Genomic DNA, 27,564 nt, shown 5'->3' on the forward strand with positions numbered 1-27,564 from the left:
ATATTATAAAATGTTATCTACATATCCCCGTGATTTGCATTCTTCTCTGTTAAATTTATTAATCTTTGCTTACGTTTCTGTTCTTTGTGCTGTTCTTGAATAGAGTGGAAATGTTTTAACAATTCTGAAAAGTCAAACGTGTCTTGAAACTTCTTGGGTTTCGCGATTGATACTGTTTTCGGTATCGACTTCGTCGTCGGTGGAATCGCCGCTAAACGTCTTTGCAAAGTCGAATAAGCCTCGCTTTGAGGAAGAATCATCAGTAAACCGTACAACGCATACACCAAGGCATCATTCTCCTCCCTCTCTAGAAGTTGTAATCTCAAATCTAAAATACATTACGTCTTAACAAATAATTTTCATACGCCGAGGATTCGATATACCTACAGGTAAATATCGGTGACTCGATCAACTGCACCAATTTGTCTATTTCTGTCAAGAACTCCACGGTCACTTCGATATTTTCACTGTGTTTAAGTCAAGTAATATAAAATCACCTAATTCGAAATAATTCATGTAATAAATATACAGCGTAATAAAGGATACAACGATCGAATAATATTGCAAGCGTGTCCATAGTGCTGCGACAAAAGACATAACGCTACAGTCGCGACAGGATTGTGGCACCAGGAAATGTACAAACATTTGAACAGTTCGCAGCTTTCCTATAATGGCAAAATAGAAATCGAAAATTAAGCGTACACATGAAACGTAAAAGAATGCTCACCAAGGAATCCAAATCTTTCAGTTTATTTCGTAAATCGAATAATTCCGAGCTCGTCAACAGTATAACGTTTAAAGTTTGTATCATCGTACACGCGAAACTTAAATTCGGTTCCTCCAACAATATCTTCGCTAACGTTTTGTAGATATCTTCGGCACTTAACAGAATGCACAGCTCTCTAATGATAAATGTTCCTCTTTCTTCCAGCAAATGTCTGTCTGTCGAGAATATTCTCAATAAGCTGACAATGAATTTTGTGAAGTACTTGTTCTGGGTTTCTGCGTTCGAATCGGTGACAGCTGCTTCGGGTGATTTCGAACTGATTATCTCAGCCATTACGACCAGTGTTTGTTGCACCACCTCATCTGAATTGTCGCTTAGCGACTTCATTAAAATCGGGAACAAACTTTCGATATGATTAAACATCTTGTGTGGAATGTTTAGAAACAAATGATGAATCCATTTTAAAACGGCTACTTTCGTTTGAACCGACATGCACATCAAATGCTTTATTAATACTTCGACGACACTAGATAAATCTAAACTCTCGGCTAAGGAACAATTCTGACTAGAGTCTGAAAAAGAATCAGTTCGTCATTATTTTAAATACCTCGTAATATTATATCTATTTTACCTTTCTGATTTTGAGTATCAGCATCGCTGATATTATTTACAACTTGCGTGTTCTCCATAGTTACTAATTTCATCAAATTCGCGTTCACTTGCGTCGCGGTTTCTTTAATACTTCTTCTGGTATCCCCGTCGTATGCTAGACAAGGTAACACTGCTACAAAAATCCCAGACATATATGGGAGCATGAGGGGACCTGACAAATTTACAAATTCCTTGATCCACGTGATCGCTGTCAACTGCAACAGTTCGTCTGTACTCTGTGCGTGCGTAATTAAAATATTTATCATCCCGGGAAAATCTACTCTCCCGGGATTCGCCTTTATACTCCGTAAAAATTCGCCAAGAACTGTATCTGTAACTTTCTTAATTTCTGGTGTCGGATCCTCTAATATTCTAAATAAACCATCAAGAATTTCAGGTAGAAATATAATAAAATCCATGTTAGGGACAGCATCTAAGACAGATACCCATGCTATTACAAACTGCCTACCAAACGGATTTTTGGTATAAATACGTTCCCGTAATAAAGGCATGAATCCGACTAAATCGAACAAACCGCTTTCTGTGACAATATCCTGGAACGAGACAATAACAATCATCGGTAGACTGCATAATCTGATGTACGTACAGATTTGCTACCTTCATCAATCTGTCCAATAGTTCGGTAGCATTTTTCACGCTCTGTTCCGAGTCGCAAGCTAATTTACTAAGTGCTGCAAAGATATCTGTGAACTGTGGCAGTACAGCACCTCTGGCTACCTTGACTACGTTGTACAAACTCTCGCAAGCGTAATATCTGACACGCAAATCGGAATCACAGAAACAAGCTAGGATAGGACGAATCAAGTCTTCTATGTATTGGCCAGTGTCTTTTCCCAGGCCCACTGCGATCGCAGCCAAGCCTATCAAACCACCTTTCCGTGTATGCGGATTCTGGGATGTAGCAAGATCCTGACCCAATACCTTTAACAATCGCTTGATTTGTATGGTATTGTTATGCGCAGCAAATTCCTTCACCATCCTGAAATAAAGTACAGATAATAAATAATGGCTATAAGAAATATCTCATATAGACAAGAGAGGAATACAAGCAAACAGAATGCATGATCGTACTTTTCGATTTCCAGAGCAGCCGCTTTTCGTTTTTCGTAGAGCTTGTCATTGAGAGAACGTACGCAGGCTGCGCTGAGAGGCGCATAATCTCTCTCGGACATCATTTCTCAATACGAAATTTTAATTTATAATATTATACATTAAAGTTATTTAACGGGACGACAATCTCACTCCAACCTCTAACTACCGTGACATGTCATCGCTTTCGGTCTTCGGTCCCGTCTGTCCATAGACATGTAAGAATAGACCGCGCAACGCGTTAGTCGTGGACGGGTCTGTATTATAAGTGGAGCGACAGAAGAAAAAAAAAAGATTGACAATCTATACGCGTAAATAATGCGTTTGTTTGTTCTTTCAATTAGAGGATGGTAATTTCCTCTCAATGATTAGAGATTTAGAGCATAGTTGCCAGCAAACGGTCCTACCTACCCCTTCCACTAGCAAATTAGCTCGATTCCTCTCTGGCGGCGAGAATAGCGTACCGCACGGCGTGACGTTCCCCCTCCAGAGGCTCGCCAGAGAATCGCGCCAAATTGCTGATGGAAGGTATAGGTAAGGCTTTTTGCTGGCAATTATGATTTAAAATTGAAGTTTTTGCAATGATTTTGTAAAGTTTTGTAGTGTTGTGAGTTACGAATATGTTGCATCGTAACACCGAATCGAATATGACGCCTCAGCGATGTGCGAAGCCGGTAAGGATCGGTTCTGTTGCGGATAGCGCGGGTCTACTTCATTTGTGACCAGGTAACGATTTATTCATTTTTGCGATACATAAGTAAGGTCTTAGGTTCATTTTGGATAAGGGGACTGTACAAAATAAATTCGATCTTTATTATGTAGTACGATTTTCTTATACAAACAACGTATTATACATTATGTTTAAACACAGATGAGGGAATGATGATCGCTAATGGCAGAAATAGAGATACTATTTTACAAACAGTAAACGTGATGATATCGATCGTTAATCGTTAATATGGCTAAAACTTAAATCTACACGACGTACAAAACATTATTTACAGGCGTTCCAAGGTACATGCTTCACGTAGAGTAATATGGTTCAGCACATTAAAGCTGATCTGAGCCACTGAAAACATAATTAACAAAATAATTATAATAGAGTCCAATTTTTTGATAAGACAAATGACGTACCTCGGTTAAACTTAATTTTATCGTTCCGTTTTGCAAAGGGTCTTTACTTTCGAATATTCCTGGAAAATGAAATTAAGTATTAGTAACATGAAATCGCAATTGTACTGGACCGGAGAACCTTGGATTTAAGTCTTACCGAAAGCGTCGCTTAAATGTAATATTGCCGAAACGAAGTCGCCAAATCTGAGAGTTCCATCCTTTCTCATGTATCGAAGAATTAAAATCGAGAGCACATCCGTATTTAGTTGGAATCCTGATAAATACATTTTATACATGAACGACATATTGATAAAATTTGCATTGTCTGATCACACACTTCGTATCTCACGTATTCTCCTGGTTTATTACTCACCAACTTCCAACAACGCGTCCCGCAGTCGTTCCGCTTTAAGTATCCCAGTCTTCTCTTTCGTGTGATTTTTAAATGCAGCCTGCCAGTACTTTAAGCTGCACATCAGATCCTTGAAATCGTTGAATTTTAATCGGCCGCTTCCGGAACTCTGTGTTAAAACCGATTTAAGGAAAACAAGAAAATCTCGTATACGACGATTAAAACCATTAATGCGAAGGATACGTCCATTGTGAGCACTACTTGTCGACATACTTCCATACATGCACAGCTTTTTATGTAATCTGTAAACGGAATGGAATCGTATTAGAAACGATTATTAAATCACAATTTATAAAACTTTACCGTTCGGCAAGCAAGCCTCAAGGAGCTCTTGCAATTCGAAAGCGTTCACCGTTCTATGTTCATCCGCGAGTTGTAAGAATACGGCTTCGTACTGCGAAAAACCTTTCCCTTCCAGAGGCGGCGCTTTGATAATTGCCGACTTTACCAACGACGGCGGTGTATCCAGAAGTCTAATAGAAATTCGTTTCGTAAGTTTTAGTCACATTGACGATTAACAATCATCATAATTATTTCCGAGAACCGTATTTTGTTAAGAGTAAAGATCTTCGTTACTTACTTGAGCTTTAGAGGCTTACTACTGTAAACTCTCAATGTAAAACTCGTTTCTTGCGTAGGCTCAAAAGTAGTAGGTACCAGTAAATAGCCACCCTGATCTAATTGACATCTGTGACTGACCTGACGACTGTTTGTGTATTGCGAATTTACTAAAGACTTGTTCTTCTTAAAAAATTGCTTGTTTATCGACTCCGTGCTGCTTTTCGGTAAAGTGTACGCCGTGAAACCTATGACCTTCATATAATAGAAGATTTTCAATCATTAATACATTCCTCGATTATGTAGAACCGGACGAAAGTTCCATTTAAAGTCTCTCACTTTTATTTCCATGATCGAATGCTGATACAGCGAAACGATCACTTCTTCCATTTCGCTCAGAATCAAATGTAATTGCGGATTAATGTGGAAAGTTTCTGCAAGACAGATGATTTATCGTAATTCTAATGAGCAGTCACGTTACGCATTACCGGATTTCCGTTGTAAAACGATCATTATTGGAATGAACCATTAACGAACCTTCATTGTTTCGACATCCTCCCGCGGTCACGCCTCTCCTCCAACTGCCTTGATAAAGCTTCATTTGCCAGGTATGTTTGCTATGCAACGACGGCTCATCCCTCGATGTTTCGGCATCAAGATGTACGACTTCCAAATGAGTGAACGTCTTCACGAAATCTGAATACGATATCCTGCGATTGAAAAGTACGAATTAAAGAGATCAGAGATTTTTATCTATGTAGATGAGGCAGTTTATTAAAATTGTCTCACCAGAACTCGCCCTCGGCCATGTTTCTGACCGCTAAACGGTCCCTTTCTATCGGTGGTATCTCGTCCCATTCGAGGCCGCCTCTCGCCCAAGCGCCGACGTATTCCCTTCCAGGTCCGAGCGGATTTCTTAATTTTACCAACTGAACCGCCTCGCCATTGAACGTCTCCACCTGAATTTTCCGCAATCCTTCATAAAATCGACCAAGACGCACGATCCAACAAAACTGTTACTAATATTTACCCTCTCGATGGCGTACAGCCTGTAGTTGATCCCCATTTGAATACCGTTCGCGAGCTTCTCCGTACTGGCACGAATCTCGAATTAATAAAAAGTACATAATAATGTGGAGAACATGGAAGACGATTAGAATTATAAAGTTATCGTCTTACTTGCTGTTGATTGTTGTTTACTGTACAAGTGATAAGGGACGTCATGTCGAGGAGCTTGGCGAGAACTCGTCCGCAGGCCGTAGGATCTTGTCGTATCGCGATGCTCTCCGTGATTCCCCCGGTGAGGTCAGATAAACCGTCCAGAAGGGTTCCGTACTTGAGAGCCTCGTACGAGCCGTGCAATCTGAAATTACACGGGGAAATCACAATAGTTTCTCCGGCTTTCTTGGCGAACAATTCTTAGAATCGGGTCAGGAGACGCGGAAAATCCTATCGTTTATAGAATTCCGACGAGTCACGAGATCATCGGAAGAAAGCGGATATCTAGAATTTTTCAACCCGCGACCCCATCGGCGGCGAGCCAGCCAGCCTCTTTCGCATGGTCTCCGCGAAGAAAGTTGAACCGGTCGCTCGTTAATCTCTCACTGTAGCTTTTGTTTCGAGTAAACTTGATTAACCAGGATTCGTCGAGATAGAAAGGAGAGATTCACGCGCCTACTGATAAGCGAAAGGTGGCCGATGTTATCTGTTCGGATGTGCCGTTTCTAAGAGAATTAGCGTTCACCAGATAACGGTGCTCTCTATCTCGCTCTCCTGTTCTGCACGTTCCTCGTCCCAGTAACGCCTTCAGAACTCGTGCACACGCGAGGGTAAATCCTGCGTAGGCTAATCTCTAAACTAAACTGTAACCATTCACACGCACCGGTCACATGGGTATTTTCTCAGGGAAGACGAACGTAACAAATCCGTTTTCCAATTGTCTGTCTCCTATGGCCTTCGGATTCGCGCTCGCTGCCGGAACACCGATAACTCGGAAGTACTTTACGTTCATTTAGTACGCTACAGATTTTATACCGATATAAAACAGAGAATATTAAAAGCTGAATGCTCATGTCTCAATGATAAAGGAAATTAAGACATCTTATAAATGGATACCATAAATGTTTCATGTCGCATAAAGTCTGCAATCTAAGAATAATTGACTGAATCACGTCTCCCGAGAATTGATAGGTCTCGTTTAATACCTATTGATTATGCAGTCAAATTGATTGGAAATGATGTTAGTAGCGATGAATAGGATTTAATAAGATCTTTAAGTGAAAGATGAAAGATATCGTCCCGAGGGTCACCGCATCTGTTCGAGTAGCAGGTACGTATGTAACGCTACCGTTGCTAGTTTGTGAGTGAACGGTAACGCGAGCCTTGCCATTGACGTACTCACTTCCTGTTACCATCTAACGATGCAACGCGATGAAGTCATATCCGACGTTATTCATTACATTTTATTAAATTAATTACATTCTATTAATATATTATACGACCGAGCTATTAATTATAAGGAACATAAAATATTTGGTAGAATAGAAATAAAAAAACGCGTTTATGTAGTTTCCTGGCGGTCGTAAACTGAAAATGCACGTCGAGATATCAGATTGGTAGACGAACTGTTAACGAAGCTCGTTTTCGTGTATCCATTAACGAGGCAGGCCGTTGTGGCAGCGTGGACTGTGGTCACCGGTGCACTGACCTCCAATCCATTGCTGGCAACCAACGAACCGACTACTCGTCGAGTGAAAGTATCCGTATACTTGCTTAGTACACCGGCATGTGCGTGCACAAATATATAGTGCCGAATATAGCGCCGACATACCGTATCCCGAAGCTATGCCGAATTCTGATTTCTCGTTGCTCGCGTGCCGAACGTCCAATGGTCCAACACTTTGTTGCCCGAGAATTACCAACGCGATGAATCACTAGCTCTCCTAATCTGCAGAACGCTTCTATGTTTCTAAGCACTATCTTCAAGAATTTTCTCGATAAATAACTAATTTCATTGATACATTTGTAAGAGGATTAGGGCGGAAGGCAATTAGGAAGGCGTGAAATGATGGAGACCAGACGCCCAAGCATTCGGGACCCGAACAGTTTGTTTACAATAAAGTCGATAACGAAATGTATGGACCTCTCCTTCCATGGAATATGGAATTTTTGACGATTTTTGGAATATATTCCGATATTTTTCGATATTTTGAAACAAAAAAATTTTTTTATTTTTCCGAGATTTTTCCAAGGGGGTACCCNATTTCTTTTTAATTATAGGAAATACGTTTTTCTAAAATACATAAACTTTTGGGATTGACTGTATAGCCAATACATCCTTAACAAAGCAACGTCGACAGTCTCGTCGGCGCACCATCGTATTTTCGAATAATTTCGATCTCAGCGTAATTTCATTCGCGACTCGCCATAGTTTTCAGTGTTCGCAATCACGCAAGCAAGCAATCACGAACTTACATTCTGATAAACGACTCTAGCTTCTAAAAACCGCCTATCTTAAAGATCTTCCTCAATAAATGACGAATACATCTTCATATTAATACACGAAGTACGTGACTGGTCTCGTTGCTTTATTATATTTTTAGCAGGCTAATTAAAATGGTATTGTCTACAAGGGGAAATCTAAATCACTTCGGTATCTCGTAAAAGAGGATTAATTGGCCGGTGGTATCGTTACAGTTGAAAACTAATTAGAAATAAAATGCGTTATCGGGGTTAACCACCGAACGCTTAACGCGTGGCTTGGCGATTTTCTTGTGCCGCTACAACCCGATGGTTTCTAATGGAAATCGCGGGGAAGCGGGCGCGCGCGTCCAGCATAATTCTCTCGTGACGCGTGCTGGCACGCGAGCAGCTTTCTAACTGATTTTAATACAGCTACTGGGATTAATAAGCCTCGATCCGACGTTCCGGATCGATGGGACAGGGTTATCGTGAAAGAGGAAAGGTCAGAACGATCCTCTCTCTCGTCATGAAAAGAAGTGTGTCATCGGTGAGATTCCCGCGCTGGCGCCGATTCCGATCGGAAAGCCTGGAATACTAATCTGCCCTCATGAAAGTTTATCGTACAATCAAACTTTTCAAATTTAGAAAAGAATAATATTTTCCCATTATATTTTTAATCTCTTCTAGTAATAACTGTAAAAACTAACTGTCTGTCGTTCGTTGACCAGAGATTTCCGAATAACATGCAGTGACATCAATTCCACAGAACCTCCTTGTTCGATTTGATTACATTGCAATTATTCCTATTTGATTACTGACTATCGAATGACGTTGCGCGTCAGCAAAATCCGATGATCATCATTGAATAACAGGCGGACGCATCTACAGCGCTAATCGTATTTTCAATGCAGCTGTTAGACGTACAATCGTTGTTAGAAGCCGTTGATTTCGAACGATTCAAACGTTAATAGACAACAAATTCCGCGTACATCGAACGTCGAACGGAAGTCATCGAGAGACAGCGACGCGCTATCAATTATTAATGAACACCGAGACCCCGATTCCTTTGCAGAAGCTGGTGACCGCGCGTGTAGAAGTGCACCGGCGGATGTAATCGCGCGGGTCGAATCGAACTCGTAATCGAAAAGAAATCGTGGCATCTGGAGTTCTTGAGTAACTGATGTACATACCTCCTTGATCGAGTTGTTCACGGTTCAATAAGTTTAATGCGCCGCTCGGCTCGTTTAACTTGCGAAATTTTACTTTCGATTTTTTTTTTTTTTTAGATTCAACCAACGTGTCGTGTTAACGGACATGTTTCTTATTTAATGTCGCATGCCAAACCTTTTGTTTAAACGTTTGCACGGTATTCTGCGTTCGGTCTCTTTGTCCTGCTTTCTCTAAAACCGCGAGTAGACGACAATTTCGTATTACGCGTGTAAGTATACTTATTTGGTATACGTGACGCAAGATATGGAGGTTTCATCATGAAATTATAATGAGTCGCGTTCCCGATCGTTAAACAAGTAGCGAGTGGAATGTTCAAGCCTCATCCGTTTAACGAAAAGATTTATGTAACGATAAAAGCGTGTGCATAAAAAAGTTGACCGATCTAAATAGCGCTTGTGCAGACATTGAAGTCTCCGCAAGGAGGAGTGGAAACATTTTTATATTTATTTGAAACATCGTATCTCTAGATTCTCTTAATCCGATGTAACAAAAAAAGATGCTTGAACAAGGATATTTTAACAGCATCGGGGTTTCGTAGTAAGGACGTGTGTGCGAGCGTGTAAATATCGCGTTATCGGTGGTGAAATTTGTTACGGTCGCGGGGCCCCGTAAATAAAAAGCGAAGGAGAAGCCTGGACCGAACCGATTCTTATCGGCTTCGTCTGTTGCTCTTCTTTCGCTCCGCGAGGTCGTCTTCCTTTTTCGAGGCCGTCACGTCGCCTGGCCGTTTCAGGATCAACGCCCAGGGTTTATATCCCTGACGGAGCAAGAAACGGGCAGGAGGCGCGGTGTAAGAAGCGGATAACGAGGTGAAGGAGAGAAGAAGGAAGGAGGAACGGTCATCAGCGGGAAGAGAGATTAAGAGGAGGAGCAAGGACCTCCAGGCGAAACCGGTCATCGTCGTTCGTTCCTTCGTTCGTTCGTCTTCCACCTCGGGGAAGAAATCGCGTGGAACTATTACTCGCGATCCGCTTCGTAGATCTCGAATAAATTCCTTCGGCTTATGACATAATATCCGGTTCGTTTACGTACGCACAGACTGAATCGGTATCGACTATCATTTGAAATTTATTTATTCATTCTGTCATGGGGTCTCGGTTTGACAAAATACAGGAATACATCAATGAGTACTTATAGATATATATATATACAAAAATCAATGGTAATCTTTGTATAAATTTTCCTTATCATTTCCTTAGGAAGTTTGTGTATAAGATATCCTAAGTTATCCTCCTTACAGAGGAAGTCCAATCCTATGAGATCAGGATTTTCAGAACGAATCTTACATATATAAACACATTCCCATGCCATAATCGAAACAGTGATAACGACTATAGGGAAAAGGATCTCTCGAGCTCTGAGAGCATTGAGAAAAATTTTAAATCAATTCATTGCCTTCTTTATTACATTTCTCAATATACCTGCTTCCCTTAAAACCAACAGTACTCTTTTATGATGAATGTATGTAAAGTTTCTTTTAATTTTAGTTTGCAATTTGTGTTTCTATCAAAACGCGTTCCGATGGATTAAAACAGAATCGAAGAGTATTGAATTATTATGAAGTAGTGAGAAAAGCGTGGATCGAATGTAAATACTTGGATTTCACGCTGGCACGACCGATCTTGTAAGTTCCAGTGGGCGGCGTGGGCGTTTATCAGGTGGACGTTCATGGTGCGTTAACGGGAGGATCGACCTTACAGAGATCGATCGATGAACCTCGATCGCCACCGCCTTTGTGAACGCCCACGTAAAATCGCGATTCGAACTCGGTGTCGTAACGCTCGAAAACGCTTTCCAAATTCCCTTTCTAGTACTCCGTGACATCATCCGTATAATAATCAAAGTAAACTATCTTAGCATTGATTAGTACATCTCTCTGTTCGTGTTGTCTACTTAAACTGGACGCAAAAAGTAAAGAGAAGAGACAGCCGCATTAATACGCATAAGAACCTGCAGTCTGCTCAGCACAAAAATTTTTGCCCGATTAAACAATAAGAAAGACAAAGAGAAGGAACAGGGGCGAGGAAGGATCTCATGGACGAGCGCTCGTGTGACAGACAAATGAGCGAGCAGAATCTGAGCGAGCAGAATCTCGAGTGGAAGCAGAGCTCTACTCACTTGGCGTACGCTTTCTCCAGGAGAGCCGGCCAGAATTGATCGCTGTGACGACTCTGCACGAAAGCCAGCCGTCCGTGAATCGCCGGTAGCCTGTCGTCGACGAGAACTTCGACCCATGCGCCGCACCACCACAAACGGAACCTGAACACCCCGGCGTATTCCGAAGTCGGTGAACCGGGCGGTTCCCCGGTGTTACCGAACCCCTGATCGGCCGGTACCACTCTGTAAAAGAGCCCCTTGCTCAGGTGCAACACGCCTAAGCAAGACACCAGCCACTTGTCGCCTGAAAAACGCAAATACGAAAAGTCCAATTTAATAACTAGAAAGGTAAAAGACCTCGCACAATGAGAAGAAAATGTATTCTGGGAGATTATGCCTAATATAGTTTGAAAGCGTGGAATGCATCGCGCACTCGATCTCCGTCTCGCGAGGGAGCGTGTATAATTCAGGAGCACGAGCGTCGGTCGTGGAAGGAAGCCGAACGTTTCGTGAATTCGTGCAAACGCGTTTCTCGAAGGCGACGTTCAGGGTACCGTGTCCCGTTAGCGTGCATAAGTACTGTAAGAACACGTGCAAGCGAGCAAGACACGTGAGCATTTTTTTTGACCTACATTAAGATCATTCCAGTTGAGACACGACTCCTTTGCCCGCGCCTTTTATCATTCGTAACAATTCTTCGAATTTATTTTATTGCTTAACGACGCTCGACGGGTCAGATATAAATAAATCAATGGAACGATTTCAAATTGAAGCCACAGTTTAATAGGATTTATAATAAATATCAAGATCGAATAATTTTGTTTGAATAGAATCGAGGCACATATTTTTCCGCTCTACAAGCGCTGGCACACATGTTTATGATCCAATGGGAAAACGATGTAGACGCAACGCGACCGTGGTAACATTCGTATAGTTTTAACAAGTTGAGTAAGCGTGGAGAAACTATTAAAGCGATAGAGAAAAAAAGAATTACGCGAATTGTGTTACGCTTTGTAATTGCGGTTTCTGATTATCCGTGATTTTCTTATTACCCGGAGAAAGCTGATTGTTCGTTCACTTTCGCGGCGGCGTTCGTAAAATTAAATCTCTGTGGTTCAACGAAATGAGGAACGATCGTTCCACCCTAAATAAATCTTCGTAAATATCCTTTCAATGATCATTAAAATTGTTAACTCGTCAGTATTTTATTGTATATGATGATTCTCAATAAGAAATGATTTTTCTTCTACTCGATAAACGTCAGGAGGTGAAATGGAATCTTTGGTCTTAAGATCGTGAGAACATTTGCTTAGAACGGAGAGCAACGACTTATTGGCTGACTTTCGTTTTCGAAGGTCTAATCACCGATCAGGCTGCCGCTTATTAAACATTTAATGACGAGACACTCAGACAACGTATTATTTATGCAGCTTCACTTTCAGTTATTACTATTCTCTGGTATAAGTAATTGACATGTAATCGCGACGAACAATGCAATTATAAAACATTCTCGTGACTCTACGGCAGGTTAATTAAAGAGGTCGCCAAGTCAATTAAGTCGTATCACGATGGAATCTATTTTGTATCTCGTGAATAAACATGTAAGAAAATTTAGTTACATTTTGTCTGATTCATGAGGAACACTCATTACGATACGTAGCACGCATCGTACACGTAACTGCTCGTTATTCAGTAAAAGTTCATTCAGAGAAAACAGAGTAACGTATATAATAATACCTTTGTTTGCAAATAACATTCATTATTTAATAGTGCAAGTAATATAAGAATCAGGCGGTAGATAGTGAAACGCGGTTTTAATTAAAATACATTTCGCTTGTTGAAAGACAATTCTATTTCTGAAATACACGGAGCTCCGTTAGTTTGTAAGAAGGAATCGACCAAGGTAAAACGAATCACAAGGTTCGCGCACACCTGAGTCGTATCATTAGGTTTTATCGCTAGAATTCTCTGCGCCAGGAAGAGGGATAAAGGTGGCAAGGCTAAACCGGAACGACTAGTTTTAGTTACGTATGTAACTACATACGTTAGTTGCCTCCTTCGTTTTATCTCCCTAAGCTGTTTCCCTTCAATGTACCGAGACCCGACCACTTAAAATATTAATAACAGACCAGGAAGTAAAAGCCTTACCCATTTTACCAGGTATTACGTCGAACTGGGCGGGGGTGTCGCTGACAAATATTGGACGGTTGCATAATTCCTGAAACAGAATTAAATAAACGACTTAAAATATGATACTCAACGATTTATATTACAGGAAAGTGTTAAACATTTTGTACAGAATTAATAAGGATAAATGTAGATATGATAATGCGTTTAACTCTGGTTCAGAAGTTTTACGCAACTTCGAACCGTGTAAGAATTTCCAAGATCCATTTTGCGGTATTAATTTGTCAGAAGTTATCTGTCTTGAGCAACAGGTATGGAACAAAGGCCGATTATATAACGCTTCGTTTTATGTCTTACAACGCGTAATTATTCGTGCAGACGTTCACGATTTCTTTACACAAGCATGAGCTCCTTCGGCGTTCTTTTTTTTTTTTTTTTATCGTCCCTTTCGCGATTCAGAAACGGTTTCCACGTTGTTTCCGGTAACAGAAGAAACAATTTCACGGAATTCCTCGCGCTCGCTCTACGTAAGATTTAGACTGCCGGCGTAACGTGACAGTCGGTCATTAATTACTGCTAATTACCGTGAAACGGTAGAACGCGTCTGCACATTTTCATTGTCACGTTCGCTCCACTTTTCGAATCATCCTTGTTACAAATTCGTAACATATTTAATTTAATTAAACAGCACGTACATTCGTCAAGTTGTAAAGTATTGTTCATTATTACGGAGTTGGTTCTTGTGAGACGATTTACGCTATGATTTCAAAGATATGTTCGAACGATTTATTTCTGATTCGAATGTTAGTCAGCTGTCTTCCGTTTCAACACAGGACGTTCCTGTTCACCACTCGCGTCACGCTTACCTTCGATCCTTTCCGGTCGCGACGAAGTGTGGCACGTAAACGCTTGTCTCACGTAATACCTATTGCGTGGACGCAATTATCGACCTTGTCGTAGAAAGCCTTGTCGTCGGTAGCTCGATTTTACGCGAGGCAAAGTGCACATACATTCTTTTCCCAAGTTTTTTTTTCACAATTAACCCCTCCCTTTGTCTTTAAAGAATCGTTCTTATCACGGTGATGCGTTAAACACAAATAGAATCTAAAAGGATTGCAGGATAACATTATCGAAGTTGAATTGCAAATCTGGTCTCTTACGTCTCCAAATGAATTCGTTTCGTTCGTACGTAGTCGGGTTTTTTAATATTCATTGAGTAAATGTTATGCAACTATCTATTGGATAAAGAACCGTTAGCCAGTGTGTCGAGTACGGTAAAGACGTTGCGCCATCGTAAGCACGAAGACGACAAAGACATGCACTATGTGTCAAGGCTGCGTACTGTTTCTGTTACGGTTCCTAGGTTTCAGATTCCTTGTCCTTCCGTTCCGTAGGAACTGAGGCAACTCAACGCGACCAATTTTCCTACTCACTAATTAACGAGTAAATTAATTGCAATCATGAATAAGGCCTCTGGTATCTGTAAATCAAAACTATCGTAATGTCTAACGAGACTCCAGTCTCAGTCTAAGAGTCTCTAAAGGAAGTCAGTAGAAAATATTTTCAATTATTTATTTAGTGATTTCATTATAAAGTTTGATAGAAATACATTTGGTTTGATTAAAATACAAGGAGTCACATAATCAAATTGTACAACGTATGTTTGATAAAATCTTTAAACAACAAGCGTGTGCGTGATACTTCTTACTAACTCAGTCTGTAGGTACATTCTTATCATCCTTCTATTAAGAATTGCATGTGCACCTCGTGCAAAGTATCATAAATACAGTTTATAATCGCTACCAATTAAGTTTGATAATTTACCTTGGGCCTCTTCCATTGGAATTGAAACGGAGGCGTCTGATGGTAAAAGACGGAAGTTTGGGTCGCAGGAAAATCGGGATCTTCCCAAAGTTCTCCTCGTTTCAAGCACGAACGCTTGATCCGTTCGTACTCGCTCATCACGTCCTGTAACAATTAAAAATCCCAATTGAATTCAACAGTGCACCAAGAAGTTTCACTGATTTATATGATAAACTAGTCGCGTTTATATTCGGAACGGCTACTGATTTCAAGCAGATTAGTATGTGCAACGCAATGAAAAATAAACGGCGTTCGCTTCTATTTACAGAGTTTAATTACGACGTTTGCCTTAAGAAATTCCTTCACGCGCTTTAATTCGTACAATGTACCAAACAATAGCCTTTAAATATTAATGAAATACAAGCGTTTAAATTACGAAAGAGCACAGCCACATGGTGAACAATCATCAGGCTTGTTAAAAACGCTTATTACGACCTCGATAGGACGTGATAACGCGTTTCGAAGACCCATTGTATCGAGGTCAACACTTTCTCTCCCTGGCAAGCTCTTCGTTACACGGGCTACGTTTTCCTTTAAGTATCGCCCGCAGAAAACTTGTTTAAGCAATTATCGACGGACCGAGTTACGGCTCACAATTAGCTTCGAAATACGGCCCTTTAAATGCAACGCTTATGCATAGCTTCTCGTGTCGTAAATTCTGAACCGCGTTCGCCAGCGACAGACTTAATAGTTCGTTCGTTACGTGCTCCTAAATAGGAGACAGAGAAATTCAAACGCTTCCTCTCGTTATTCACGAAACCAGCGTCGTAGACAAACGTTCCTTCTGAATATAATAATTGCTACTCATTCATTTCTCCTATAAATCCAGCGAGACTATAATATATTTATCACTGAATTCGATTCGATTATTTATTGTTTCATGGAACTACGCATTGGGAATAGTAAGAAACGTAAAACGTTTTTCTGTTCCTAACGGCATTCGCCAGTTGTAAATGATAAGCGGTTTCGAATTCGAACGATTTCCTGTCTATTACTAAAAATCACCGTCACGGAAGAGGTAACCGATCGAATTGGTCATTTGCGCGAGCGAAACGAGGATGTTCGCCACGGTTGAACGAGCCGCGATTATGCGTATTTCGCAACGGCGATAATACATTTTCACCACGTGTAGGCGACAAAAAGGTGTGCGAAGCGAGCGACTTGTGAAAGCTTTCGGATTGTGAAACGGGTAATTACACCCGAGTTGGACCGAGGGCTCTGGGCCATTGTTGCGACCTGAGAACGAATCTGCTGCGTCAATTAAGATGGTAACGAATCGTAGCGGCTAATTAGAATGCCCCTGAGACGAATCCTCTTTCAACCACTTCGAACGGTTCCCTATTTTGCATACCGGGTCGAGGCGTGCCTTTTTCTATTGTTGTCATAAACAGTCGTGCATTTGATTGTTCAACCCCTTTCGCAATAGGTTCGTTTCTTACCAACAGTCGTGGATTTATTATACAGAAGCCGAGCACGAAGATTGCGGACAAAAGTGCACTGACAACGTTGCTGAACCGAGTAACAAGATAATAAAGGGAACAGGTAGCTTGCGACATGTAGCCTTGGTATTCTAAAACAAAGAGCTCGCTTCACCGTTGATTTTCGAGGAAACAACCATTTTACTCTGTATGACTAAAGGGATGAAATTATAAATTGAACAAGATGTATGGCCAATGTGTGCAATCGTGGCACAGTTTCGAACTTGTCATCTTACATGATACATTCTTGGGGATTATTTATGGGAAAATTTATTTTAATCATTATAAAGCAATGAAGAGCCTTGAAATTTTTACACAAACCTTTTTATATGCAAACGAAAGCCAATGTAAAATGTTAGCTAAATCTTATCATTAATTCAATCATCAGGTAAACTCCCTTAAAGTAAACAACAGATGTATGAAAATAACTGAAAATTGATCAATGCCAGCTTATTTATAGGAAAATAAGCGAAAGTAGCGATGGTTGAACCGCGCATAGAACCAACCAAGTTATACCAGATGGTTTTTTATTGCGGGGCTGAATCGCCATCATCCGACGAAGGGAAGCATGAAGTACTCTCGCGGTATTCCCTGTCAGAGATAGATGACCGCGGCACGTACCAAAGGGAGAGAGAGAGAGACGGATTTTACAATGTACGTGCCAGGTTATTTGACTTTGCCTTCCGCTAAACCGAACACTTGGCCGATCCACGGCGTACACGTTAGCTTTATAATAGCTAGCATACTCTCGTACCGGTCGGACTAGTTTCACGCTTGGTTCTCCGGCGGCCTTGAAGCGCGCCAACCGCTGCAAACTCGTCGAGAAAACCTTTATGCCTCTGCCTCGGAGAGACGCTGTCGTGTCTCTACTCCACACGCCTTCCGGAATTTCACCCGCTGCCTTCAGCTTTTATACCTCACTGACGCGAATTACCGGCGATTCTACACCGGCTCGGGACGATAATAAAGTGGACTGATCGCAAACATTCCACGTTGCCTAGTCGTGTTGCGAATTTCACGAAACACTTTATAGAAAACTGGGAATTTTTACAAATATTCTGATTGCATGTAAAAATTTCAGAATGTTAGGTATTAAAAATCGAACGTAATTCGTCCAGGGATTTATTTAATTCGAAACTCGCGTGAAAATGATTCAATGTCTAAGGCCCCGATGACTAATCCCACTTTCTATTTCGTCGATTGTTTCTTATTCTTGTATCAGTAATGAAAATATCGAGTAGAACAAAGTTCGCTAACTGCGTTTTCTCCCGATTGGCATAGGCAATCAATTATAACCGTACGGTGGAGGTGGGTAATAGGGCAAGGAGATTGCAGCTTCGCCGTTAACAAGAGGAACGTGTATCAGCCCAAGTAAAGGATTATTTCTTCGATGTGCCAGAGCGGTTGCGGGCAAGCTGCTCGCATAACGGGACACCGCGAATGAGAGTTCTTCGTAACCTCGTGAACCACGACCTTAATTTCGTTCCCTCTATTACGCGCCGCTCCATTTTTCATCCCTTCGTACTTGGCTCTAGTCAGGACAACGGCTTCTTAAAATAATAGTCTTTGCACACCACGAATTACATTCTAATAGAAATTGCAATTCTCTCCTTTTCTGTGCTTCTCATTCCTAATTCAGGGATTCTCAATTCAAGAATCGTTCAAACGCTGTATTTGATTCTTTAATTGTGTGATCTATTTTATTGTAATTTGATTTATCAAAGGATAAACAGACGAGCTCGTTTAAAAGATCAACCTTAAGAAAATTGCCTGTTACAAACACGTTTCTGTAAAAGAACGCATGATGCGTGCCGGAAATGTTTAACACCACCGCGGATAGATCTTTATCTGCCATTTACCCTTTGCTCTTAGCTTTCCAACACGAGAATTATAGCTCTTCTGGGTCCAACCCCTTCGTCACGTAACTATAATATTATCGCAACCACTGAAATTCAGGGAATATTTTAAACACAATGGAAACCCCGGTTTGTCTAAAGCTATTCTCGTGGCGATCTGCTGTTCACCTAAACTCTAAATATCTGAACATGCTATTTTGTTGAATAAATACATAGTGGTTTCACTTGTAATTGTTCCATTTTCATCGTAATGCTGGAATATGATATTTTGAGATAAGAGAACGTTCGCTTTCGTTCAGTTCGTTTCAGTTCTTGAAGAGACGTGCCTGTCAAGGAGACTAGTGTCACCACTTAATGAACGAGGCAAGAACAATGGGGTACACACCTGTCACTCACCGCGGTGACCAAGTTTTGAGTAGGTACTTAAGGAAACGTTGCCAACGTATTGTCTCAAAACAGTAGGTCTATTAGAAAGTAATGCATTCATTTTATTCGTGGAACTCTTCAAGGAACTATCTACTAAATGAAGACTGAAACTCATAGAAAAATTCTATCTGCAATTACAAAAAAAGAAAATGATTCTTACATTAAAAATATTTAAAGATGAATGCATTCTGCAATGAAAATGCATTTTTTAATTTGATACCGTAAGTGTTTTATTTAACGTAAAGAAGTCTGATCATATGACTGGCTTAGAATGCAGTTCCTGTAATATATGAAAAATGCAGTTACGTGGAACGGGTAACGTCAATCAGTTTGTCAATTTCGAAATACATTTCCTATAATGATTGTCGTTGGAGAAAAACTGGCGTCCCCATAATACTCGGTAATTCGTGTCAGCCTAGGAAACAACCGGCAATTTTGATTACGAACAAATCGCCAAATTGTGCTCGTTCCAATCGCTGAACACACTTTCTCCCCGTGCACTGCTTCAGATTTACGCAAATCTCTGCTCAGAGTGACTCACGAGACTCTACGCACAGAGAATATTCACAAGTCGTGGATGTTCTGCGCGTTCACATAAACTATTAAAATTTTATCAATTGGTAATCGAAATTGTAAACGTGATAATAAAAATCAAGTGACGCATCTGCAATCTCGCAAGATTCTCATTTATAATGTTGTCGCGAATTCAGCAGAAGCTGTTCTGTCGCGTTTAATTCGTGCGACGAGATCTTGAGAGGAATCGAGTTGCTGTGGAAGATGAATAGGTTGAACTTTTCGATTCGACACGTGAAGGAAGCCGAGGGGCAACAACCTCGGGATAAGAAAAACGTCTTAACGTCTCGTTACTTAGAAGAAGTCGATCAGAAGAAACTCGACTCGTTAGACGAGTCCTCGTAAATCAGAATCTCTTCAGGATGAAAACTAGTATTTACTAGCGTCTAAAGGATACCGAATCGCTGCGAACTGCAGAATCGAATTGACTATCGATTTCAACCGCTGCACAAATAAATTGAGAGGCAAGAACATTTATATCGAGATAATGATTCACTTTGAAGTCGTTTAACAATCCGCGAAAGTATTTTCCCACCGTGATTCACGGAGATTAAGAGTGACGCGTTCACAAATTTTACTGAATCATCTGTACGAGGAGAAGTGAAAGGGTACAGTTAAAATAAGTTGCAAAATTAAGAAGACGTTTATTGATATCAAATGTCAGCTAATGGATACATTAGAGAGGCGTTAAGTAACTTGCCTTTGGAAATCAAACACTTCATTAGTGTTGCCGGTCATTAAAGTAGGTAAACGTGAACGAACAAATAATAGCTTACCAGTAAATGTACATCTCCTTTATGTTCTCTGGTAGACAGACAGTTTATTGCTCTTAGTCCATTTTCACTACACAATGCCAGTTATAAATAATACAAAAGAAATTAATACAATAATTGATTTGATCGAAAGGAACCTTTAGGCGGTGTTAATTAACTTTAAGCAACGAAAATGCATTTTCCACTATAATAAAATCAATAAGGATAAATGAAAGATAATATGAAATGGAATCAGGAAGACGTGGAGTGAGACTAAAGACTGTAAAATCGTGAGCTTGGAAGACGAATCGCACCCGCACCGTCTGGATGATGCATAGGACCATGGGAGAACGCACCACGAGCCAAAAGATGAACGTGCGTGTAGGAGGCCCGATCGTTAGCTGCGATAGCGTTAAGACGCTTGCACAAATTTCCGGTATTTGCCAAGGTAGTGGGAGCACGAGCCGAACAGGTTGTTCTATTATATCGTGCGAAGCGATCTGAGAGGTAAAACGGCCTGAAGAGAATAAAGAGCGGCCCGGAAAATCGACAAATTTCACTGCGATCATTTCCAGTCACCACCGGCCTGACCATTTCTCAGTTTCCTACGATCAGTTCCTGATCTCGAAACCAGTAAACATTTCAACCAGACACCGCGGAAATCCTGTCGCAAGCTCTAGATATCAGACAATATCGCTGGTTACGTAAACGAGTGACATAGACTCGCCAGGAAGTGGTTCGCCTTTTCTAATGGGAAGGAAAGATTGTATTCGACTTTCAGAGATACGCGGATAATCGTTATATTTAACATTTTTAAATTATAATCTTATTAAAAAAAAAATACAATGTATGAATAGAGATAACGATGCAGTTCAGTCAAGTGTCCTCTCTGGAGAACCCCTGTTCCTCATCTCGTCAAAGGTCTGCCATAAATATTTATGGTGAACCAGGCGTTTCGCACTTCATCGCCCAAGTTGCAGTCCAGATGCCTCGGCATCTGGAACTCATCAGCCCCGTACGCCAATTATTGGCTGTCCTAATGCCGACCTTCTTACATATACGTTTCATACTATTCATGGAGAAAGTAAAACAATGAAAAGTAAAAAATAAATTCTTCCCGAGTCTATCGTTTTCACTCGTGATAACGTTAACATCGTTTCTTAAGAACCGAGAGACTCCCTACAATTTCTAATTCCAATCTCTTCTCATGGGAACCGATCGTAAATTGTACGAAGCGAAGAGAAGAGGTTCGAACCTGTGGGACTTTCTATAATCTCGTCTCCGTGAATTCTTCTTCTTCTTCCGTAGGAAGATCACGATGCAGGAGGTACATGTACACGACCGGTCTTTCTCCTATTGGCACTCACGCATTGCTTCGTGCCTCCATAATTTGTGTGTTTCGAGGTCGCGGAGAGAAGAAGACCCGGTTTCGAAGCCAAGGGAATCTTGGGGAGGTAGAAACGTGTCAGTCGAGTTCGAGGTACTTTGGCCACGTCGAACAGGTGCCACAAATGTCCTCCTTATCTCGATTGTTCTATCCAGCAAACTTTACTCCGACTATCGCGTTGATCATTTAATTGTATCAAACATAATTACGAGGTTGCGGATATTTATCCATGCAATGCAGATATGCAATTACTTTTTATAATATGCAAAAATAGTGAGATAGTTCCGGAAGGTCTGGCTAATAATTTGAACGTTCGATAAGCCGCTCGTAATAACGTGATTTTCTATCTGGCAAACTGGTTTACGTTTACTTCCGATCTTATCAAGCATATAATTTAGTTTCCTTCCTTTTTCGCTCGCAATTCAACAAGCAAGAGTAAATAAATTTTACCCGGGTAGAGGCATGAGCATCTGTCTCGGCTCGCCAAGTTTAAATAAGATCAGATTTCTAGACCGACCGTTCACAGTGCTGTTTATATAGTTCAGATTATTTCTGACCATAAACAACCCAATTAACTTGACGTTTCCTCCGAGTAATTTATAAAATAAAAAGAATCCAGATTTTCTATCCAATTAGTGGTGAATTTTCACTTTTATAACAGAAATTCTGTTACCAATTTGATGAGTAAATTCTGGAGACATTTGTCGGAGGTATCGTAACGTGAGAATGGTGCGGGATGTGTCAAAAAAGACGGTGTGCGGCTGCACCGACCGCAGGAGGCGGATATTACAAAGGCATCGATGCCACGAACGTGGGCGACGCTCGAGAAAGTAAAAAATACTCCAGGGCCACGTGCATTGTCTTTTGAATACCGCCCACTTGTCAACGTTCCGTGGAAGGTGATCGTATGCGGGCATCGTGCGTTCAACTTATGAAACCACAACCGAAGGAATGGATTTTCAAGTATGCGAGACCACTTTCGATAGGATAAGTCTTCTGAACGTGATGCAATCACATCGAGTACCTCAGAGCTCAGTAAAATAAGAGAACTCCTTATCAAAAATATAATACGTATACATCGACAGTTTATGTCCCGTGCAATCGCGATCCGGGGAAGTAAAATGTAGAAATAGGCAATTAAAGTTAGCGTACTTTGTTAAAATTTCAAATTTTTTTACTTATCTCGATGGACGGTTAATTTGACGGGTTACACCTCGCTTATTGAATATTTTTCAACCCGGTTCGTTCCGAATGCGTGCGAGTGTAATAGATCCCGTAACGATTACCAAGATCGTACGGAACGGAACCTAAACAGCGGAAATGAAATGCTAAGAAAGGGGATAAATTACGTTCGATCACGTAAACGAAAGCTGAAACGTGTATAGGTATGGTATTTCAAAGTCGTGAACGACGTTTCAACTTGCTATTCGTCGCGTTCCTTCGCATGCATTATCCTGCCAATAAGAAAATACGCGCGTTTTGTACCTTTCACTGGAAAATGTATTCCTGACACAAGCCACGGCAGGACATGTGTAAATATCCGTGGAACCTGTGCCATGAACGGGTAAATTATACAGCAGCATTTGCTCAACTACTGTCATTTATATTTTGTTATCACGCATTTCAACGATACGTCGAAGCGTTACATTGTCGATGAATTTATGAAGAAATATTTCTAAACCGTTTTTCTTCGAGAGGATCCTTCGGTCCATGAGTCACGGAATTTCATGCGATTCCAGTTTTACAATTATGCGAGTTTTCACGTCGGCCTGCGTGGTTCGCATTCCATGTGGATCAAATAGTTTCCATTTCACTAACTAGATTCGGTGTACCATTCCAGAGTGACTTTCACGTAAAGAAATCATTCTGGTCACATAGCGCGGCGCACCTCGGTAGAAATTCCATAATGACCCAGTACAGGGGAAATCTCGGCGTATCTTCGTTTCGTATGTCTACCGATGTGTGGAGAGAAAAAACGGAGGATTTCTACCTAGAGCGACCGATCCAGGCAAATTTGCTTCGCGAAAACACTGAAAAACTAACTGCTCCTCCACTCCTTTAGTGTCTATGTTTAAACGTGATGTGGAAACAAAACTCTCGAGTATCTTATTTCTCGCGTTTCGTTTATTTCGTCTCTATAGGAAACGGTTTCATAAGTAACGCCAACTACTTTCTCCACTCTCTTGAGCCTTTGTTGCATCGCAAAGAAATCGGATGCAGAGTAACGTAAGACCGGTTACTATACGTATATTTACGTTATTCAAGTATCTGTATCTACCACTTTCGATCGTTAATTAATACCCTTTCAAGTTTCCATTTGGCAATTATCAAATCAAACGCGTATCAACTTTCCCGTATTCTAACGTAATTAAAACGCGAGCAACAGGTGGGGGCAGGAGTAAGACAAGATCACTTACGTTAACCATCCGTGGCTGCGTTTAGGTTTCGTCTTCTTCGCGGAAACCTTCTTCGGTTTAATATCTCGTCCAAGGTCGCACGTTCTCTTCACTCTTTTCACTGAATCCCTGTGGAAAGTTCTTACGCACACACTAATCTTGTTGGCACTTGCACTTTCATCGAGTGATCTCACTGCTCGGAACCAACGAGTTCATGCGAAATATGCAACGATCACGGTGAATCGACGATGATCGACGAAACGCGGAATTGTGCGACGAGCGGAAATTATTCAAAACGAGACGCGAGAGGTGCATGTCGCGGCTCCGCGGACGGAGCAACTTTTGCCACCGGCTTGGACCGACCAGACTACAATTCGCTGACTGACTGCGCGCTGACGCTGACTGCCAGCGGACTGGCACTACTGGCAGTCGTTGTGGTTGTGGTTGTGGATCCGGACCCGATCGCTACCATCATCCTAGCTGGCCTTCCTCCTCTTTCTCTGGTCGTCGGCTCACTGACGATCACTATCCTCTCTCTTTTTCCTTCCTCACTGTACTACCACTGGTTCTGTTTATTCTCTCACAAATATCGAACTTTGTCTACGAGAAAATAATTAGATTATCAAATAGAATAATTAGAAAGAAAATATTATCTCTCACAAATATCGAACTTTGTCTACCAGAGCCCGGTCAATGATGTTTCATTATTTCGTTCGGTTTTCAGTCTTCCGAGCACCGAAAAGCCGAAACATTATCTCGAGAATTGATGAATATTTTATACGGCATGTATGTATTGATATAGTCATATCACACGTGACTGTTTTAATTGTAATGCCAGCGGTACATAAAATGACATTTTATGACGTCGTATTAATTTTTGGTGTGCAATTATTTCTTATGCAGATTAAATTTCTTTCATCCTTTCGTGCAGTAGCTTTGCAGGATTTTGATAGTCTAGTTCAATATAACTATTCTTCTTAAAAGGAACTCTGTAATAATGTATTCGTAGAAATTGGTACCTAAGATATGTTAAAAGACTTGATTTATTAATAATGATTTGAAAGAAGAATTGAATCTCGAGTGAAAAGTGGGAACATAAAATAGAAGTGACCGAAGAATAGGCGTAGTTGAAGGAAAAAGAAGATAGTCCTGAATTCCAAGCAAAAGCTCCTGTAAACAATTAGTTATGTGCTTTAGTTAAACACAGTAACATTTTAACTTTCAACGCAACTTCTGTAAACTAAATAGTGGCGACATCTGGTATAAATTCAAATATTTCCTAAGTATCCAACGCGAAGTTTAAAGAATAATGTAGAATATTTATTAATAAATGTTCTCTCTTAATTAATTAGTAGATAATGTTACAAGTAAAGATTTCATCGGAAATAGGGGAATGATATTTACAATTTTATATTAGAAATAGTTTTTATTCAACCTGAGATACAAATAAATAGAAAACAAGTGTCAATTAAAAATAAATAGGCTGACTAAAATGGCACATTACTTTCATTACACTAGAGTATATATCTTAATCGTCTGGCAAGCATCCTTTGTATTCGGTACATTTTAAACATCATTGTTATCGTCCCAATGCGAATTTTCGAGTGTCATCAAGAATGGTCTCCTCGGAGTTGGACATAAAAATTTCTGATACACCGGAAGCCAGTGATCAGTCTTGTTACCAGCCGGTTCTAATAAATTATTCCAGAGACCGTTCGCGTCTTCGAAATTACAAACAATTATTAGAGACTAACGAATAACTGTCATATGATCAAGATCTCTTGAAACTTACATCGCGCGTTACTCTTTTGGCTTATATGAAAGCAGTCGGACGAAAGATACGACATATCGGAGTATCCATCCTCTGCAAGTGGTATCATCGAATTTTTAAGAACAGGTAGAGCTACCACAGTGAAATCCTCTCTGTGAAACTCTGGGTATTCTGCGACTTCTTCCTCTAAGTCCTGCCACCTAAATAATGGTATCGTAAACGCATAAAAAAGGCAATTCATCAATCAGCGTTAAAGATATAGAAAATTAGGTATGACAATGCTGTATCCGCATTCTTTCTGTAAATGGGATAAGACAAGGCTGTTACGTCGGAAGTCCATTAAAATTACCCGATTAAAATAGTTTCTGAAATTAGTTTGAACGCAGCACGAGCTTTATACTTGTTGCAGTATTGTGCATTATACTCATTGTCAGCAGGATCTCTTCTCTTCGTTGTTATTCAACCAAACATTCCATAGAAGCAATACTATATTGCCTTTCGTTTTCGGGTCAGATTCGAAAACCGGTTTGTTATTTCTTCGTAAACACAACTACTTTTTGTTTGAAAAAGCATTTGATACGATATTGTTCCAATGAAATAATACTCTATTCTTTTTCTTATTTTTTTAATACCTAAGTGATAATTGTTAGCTTCGATTACGTGTGTGTACAAACCTCCTCATTATCTCATAATATTCCGGTCTTTGATCTCTGAATTGCAAGGCAAACAAGCACGAGCACTCGATGGTCGTCGTTATATAGCAATTCAACGAGTCTCTTCCTTCGCGTGTATCAACGAGTGCCTTCAAGTGCGGAGGTAAATGAATAGTAACGAAGGTCTTTGGTAAATTGTCCCTTAATATTCTAAGAGTAGCGAGTAAATCGGTTTTGTGATCCTCCAATACGGACCACGGCGAAGGAACCGAACACAATTCTGAACAAAAATCGTTGCTCCCGATAAACAACGAAATCAACTGCGGAAGAAGAATTTAAGAAATCTTTAGAGAATCCATACAATAAATATTCTTCCTAAATTTACCTTCCAATGCTTTTTTAAATCTATTCTCGGATCATTTTTTATTTTTTTCACTAGATATTCAGCCATGAAAGGCATGTCTCTGGACATGGCACCAGTCTCAGCAACGTCCAGCTGCGATTTCGGATGAGTAGTCAAAGAATCTCCAAGCGCGTACCCCACTAGTTTAGGGTTGAATTCCTGCAATTTCGTTATCAAATAAATATTCGTTATCTAATTTATATCGATCGTTGATTGACTAGTCTTTACTTTGAGAATGTTGGGGAGAGTCAAGTACGTTCGCCACGTCCCTTGTCCACCGATACTGCCTGCTACACCCCTGTTTTCGATACCGATCTGAAATAAATTGCTAGCAAAAATGCCTGCCCCGGCAGTCAACGAATCGCCCAACGCTGCGATAACGTCTATGTCGCCTGGCCGCAAACGATGAACCGAAGTAGGCACCGTGGATGATCTCCCATCTGAATTAATAAAATTATTAATACAATACAATTATTTAATATAGCTGCGAAGATCTTCGTTTATTATAAGTAGAAAAAA

At 40.6% G+C, this 27,564-nt stretch overlaps 3 protein-coding genes across 5 annotated transcripts in view; all 3 read right to left on the bottom strand.

Moving 5' to 3' along the window:
- Positions 1-6: 6 nt before the first annotated feature.
- Positions 7-2,574, bottom strand: LOC108629609 (protein VAC14 homolog). Its single transcript, XM_018032377.2, has 7 exons — positions 2,471-2,574; positions 1,997-2,378; positions 1,359-1,932; positions 728-1,299; positions 547-665; positions 388-467; positions 7-328 (listed from the first exon to the last, which is right to left on the bottom strand). Exons 1-7 carry the CDS (start codon positions 2,572-2,574, stop codon positions 18-20), a joined length of 2,142 nt encoding a protein of 713 aa, XP_017887866.1. The 3' UTR covers positions 7-17.
- A 688-nt stretch (positions 2,575-3,262) lies between these two features.
- CalpC (calpain C) lies at positions 3,263-24,663 on the bottom strand. Of its 2 annotated transcripts, XM_018032380.2 has the most exons (16): positions 24,240-24,663; positions 15,312-15,455; positions 13,509-13,578; positions 11,382-11,664; positions 5,751-5,934; positions 5,602-5,676; positions 5,361-5,530; positions 5,109-5,281; positions 4,911-5,005; positions 4,594-4,826; positions 4,317-4,486; positions 4,197-4,255; positions 3,975-4,122; positions 3,759-3,875; positions 3,623-3,681; positions 3,263-3,557 (listed from the first exon to the last, which is right to left on the bottom strand). In XM_018032380.2, exons 1-16 carry the CDS (start codon positions 24,246-24,248, stop codon positions 3,531-3,533), a joined length of 2,016 nt encoding a protein of 671 aa, XP_017887869.1. In that variant the 5' UTR covers positions 24,249-24,663; the 3' UTR covers positions 3,263-3,530. The 2 variants fall into 2 exon arrangements, with proteins under 2 accessions (XP_017887869.1, XP_026673245.1); XM_026817444.1 differs by lacking the exons at positions 15,312-15,455; positions 24,240-24,663 and adding an exon at positions 14,354-14,577.
- A 961-nt stretch (positions 24,664-25,624) lies between these two features.
- Positions 25,625-27,564, bottom strand: part of LOC108629599 (phospholipase B1, membrane-associated-like) — a 2,462-nt gene continuing 522 nt past the window's right edge. For both annotated transcript variants that reach the window (XM_018032365.2, XM_026817429.1), the window contains exons 3-7: positions 27,274-27,485; positions 27,028-27,204; positions 26,664-26,962; positions 26,011-26,189; positions 25,625-25,939 (exon numbers count right to left, since the gene is read on the bottom strand). In XM_018032365.2, coding sequence (XP_017887854.2) covers positions 25,785-25,939; positions 26,011-26,189; positions 26,664-26,962; positions 27,028-27,204; positions 27,274-27,485 — 1,022 coding nt within the window. In that variant the 3' untranslated portion in view covers positions 25,625-25,784. The remainder of the gene's footprint in view (positions 25,940-26,010; positions 26,190-26,663; positions 26,963-27,027; positions 27,205-27,273; positions 27,486-27,564) is intronic.

The sequence above is a fragment of the Ceratina calcarata genome, unplaced genomic scaffold (assembly GCF_001652005.2).
Source record: "Ceratina calcarata isolate Rehan_Ccalc_2016 unplaced genomic scaffold, ASM165200v1 scaffold579.2, whole genome shotgun sequence".
Taxonomy (NCBI): Eukaryota; Metazoa; Arthropoda; class Insecta; order Hymenoptera; family Apidae; genus Ceratina; species Ceratina calcarata.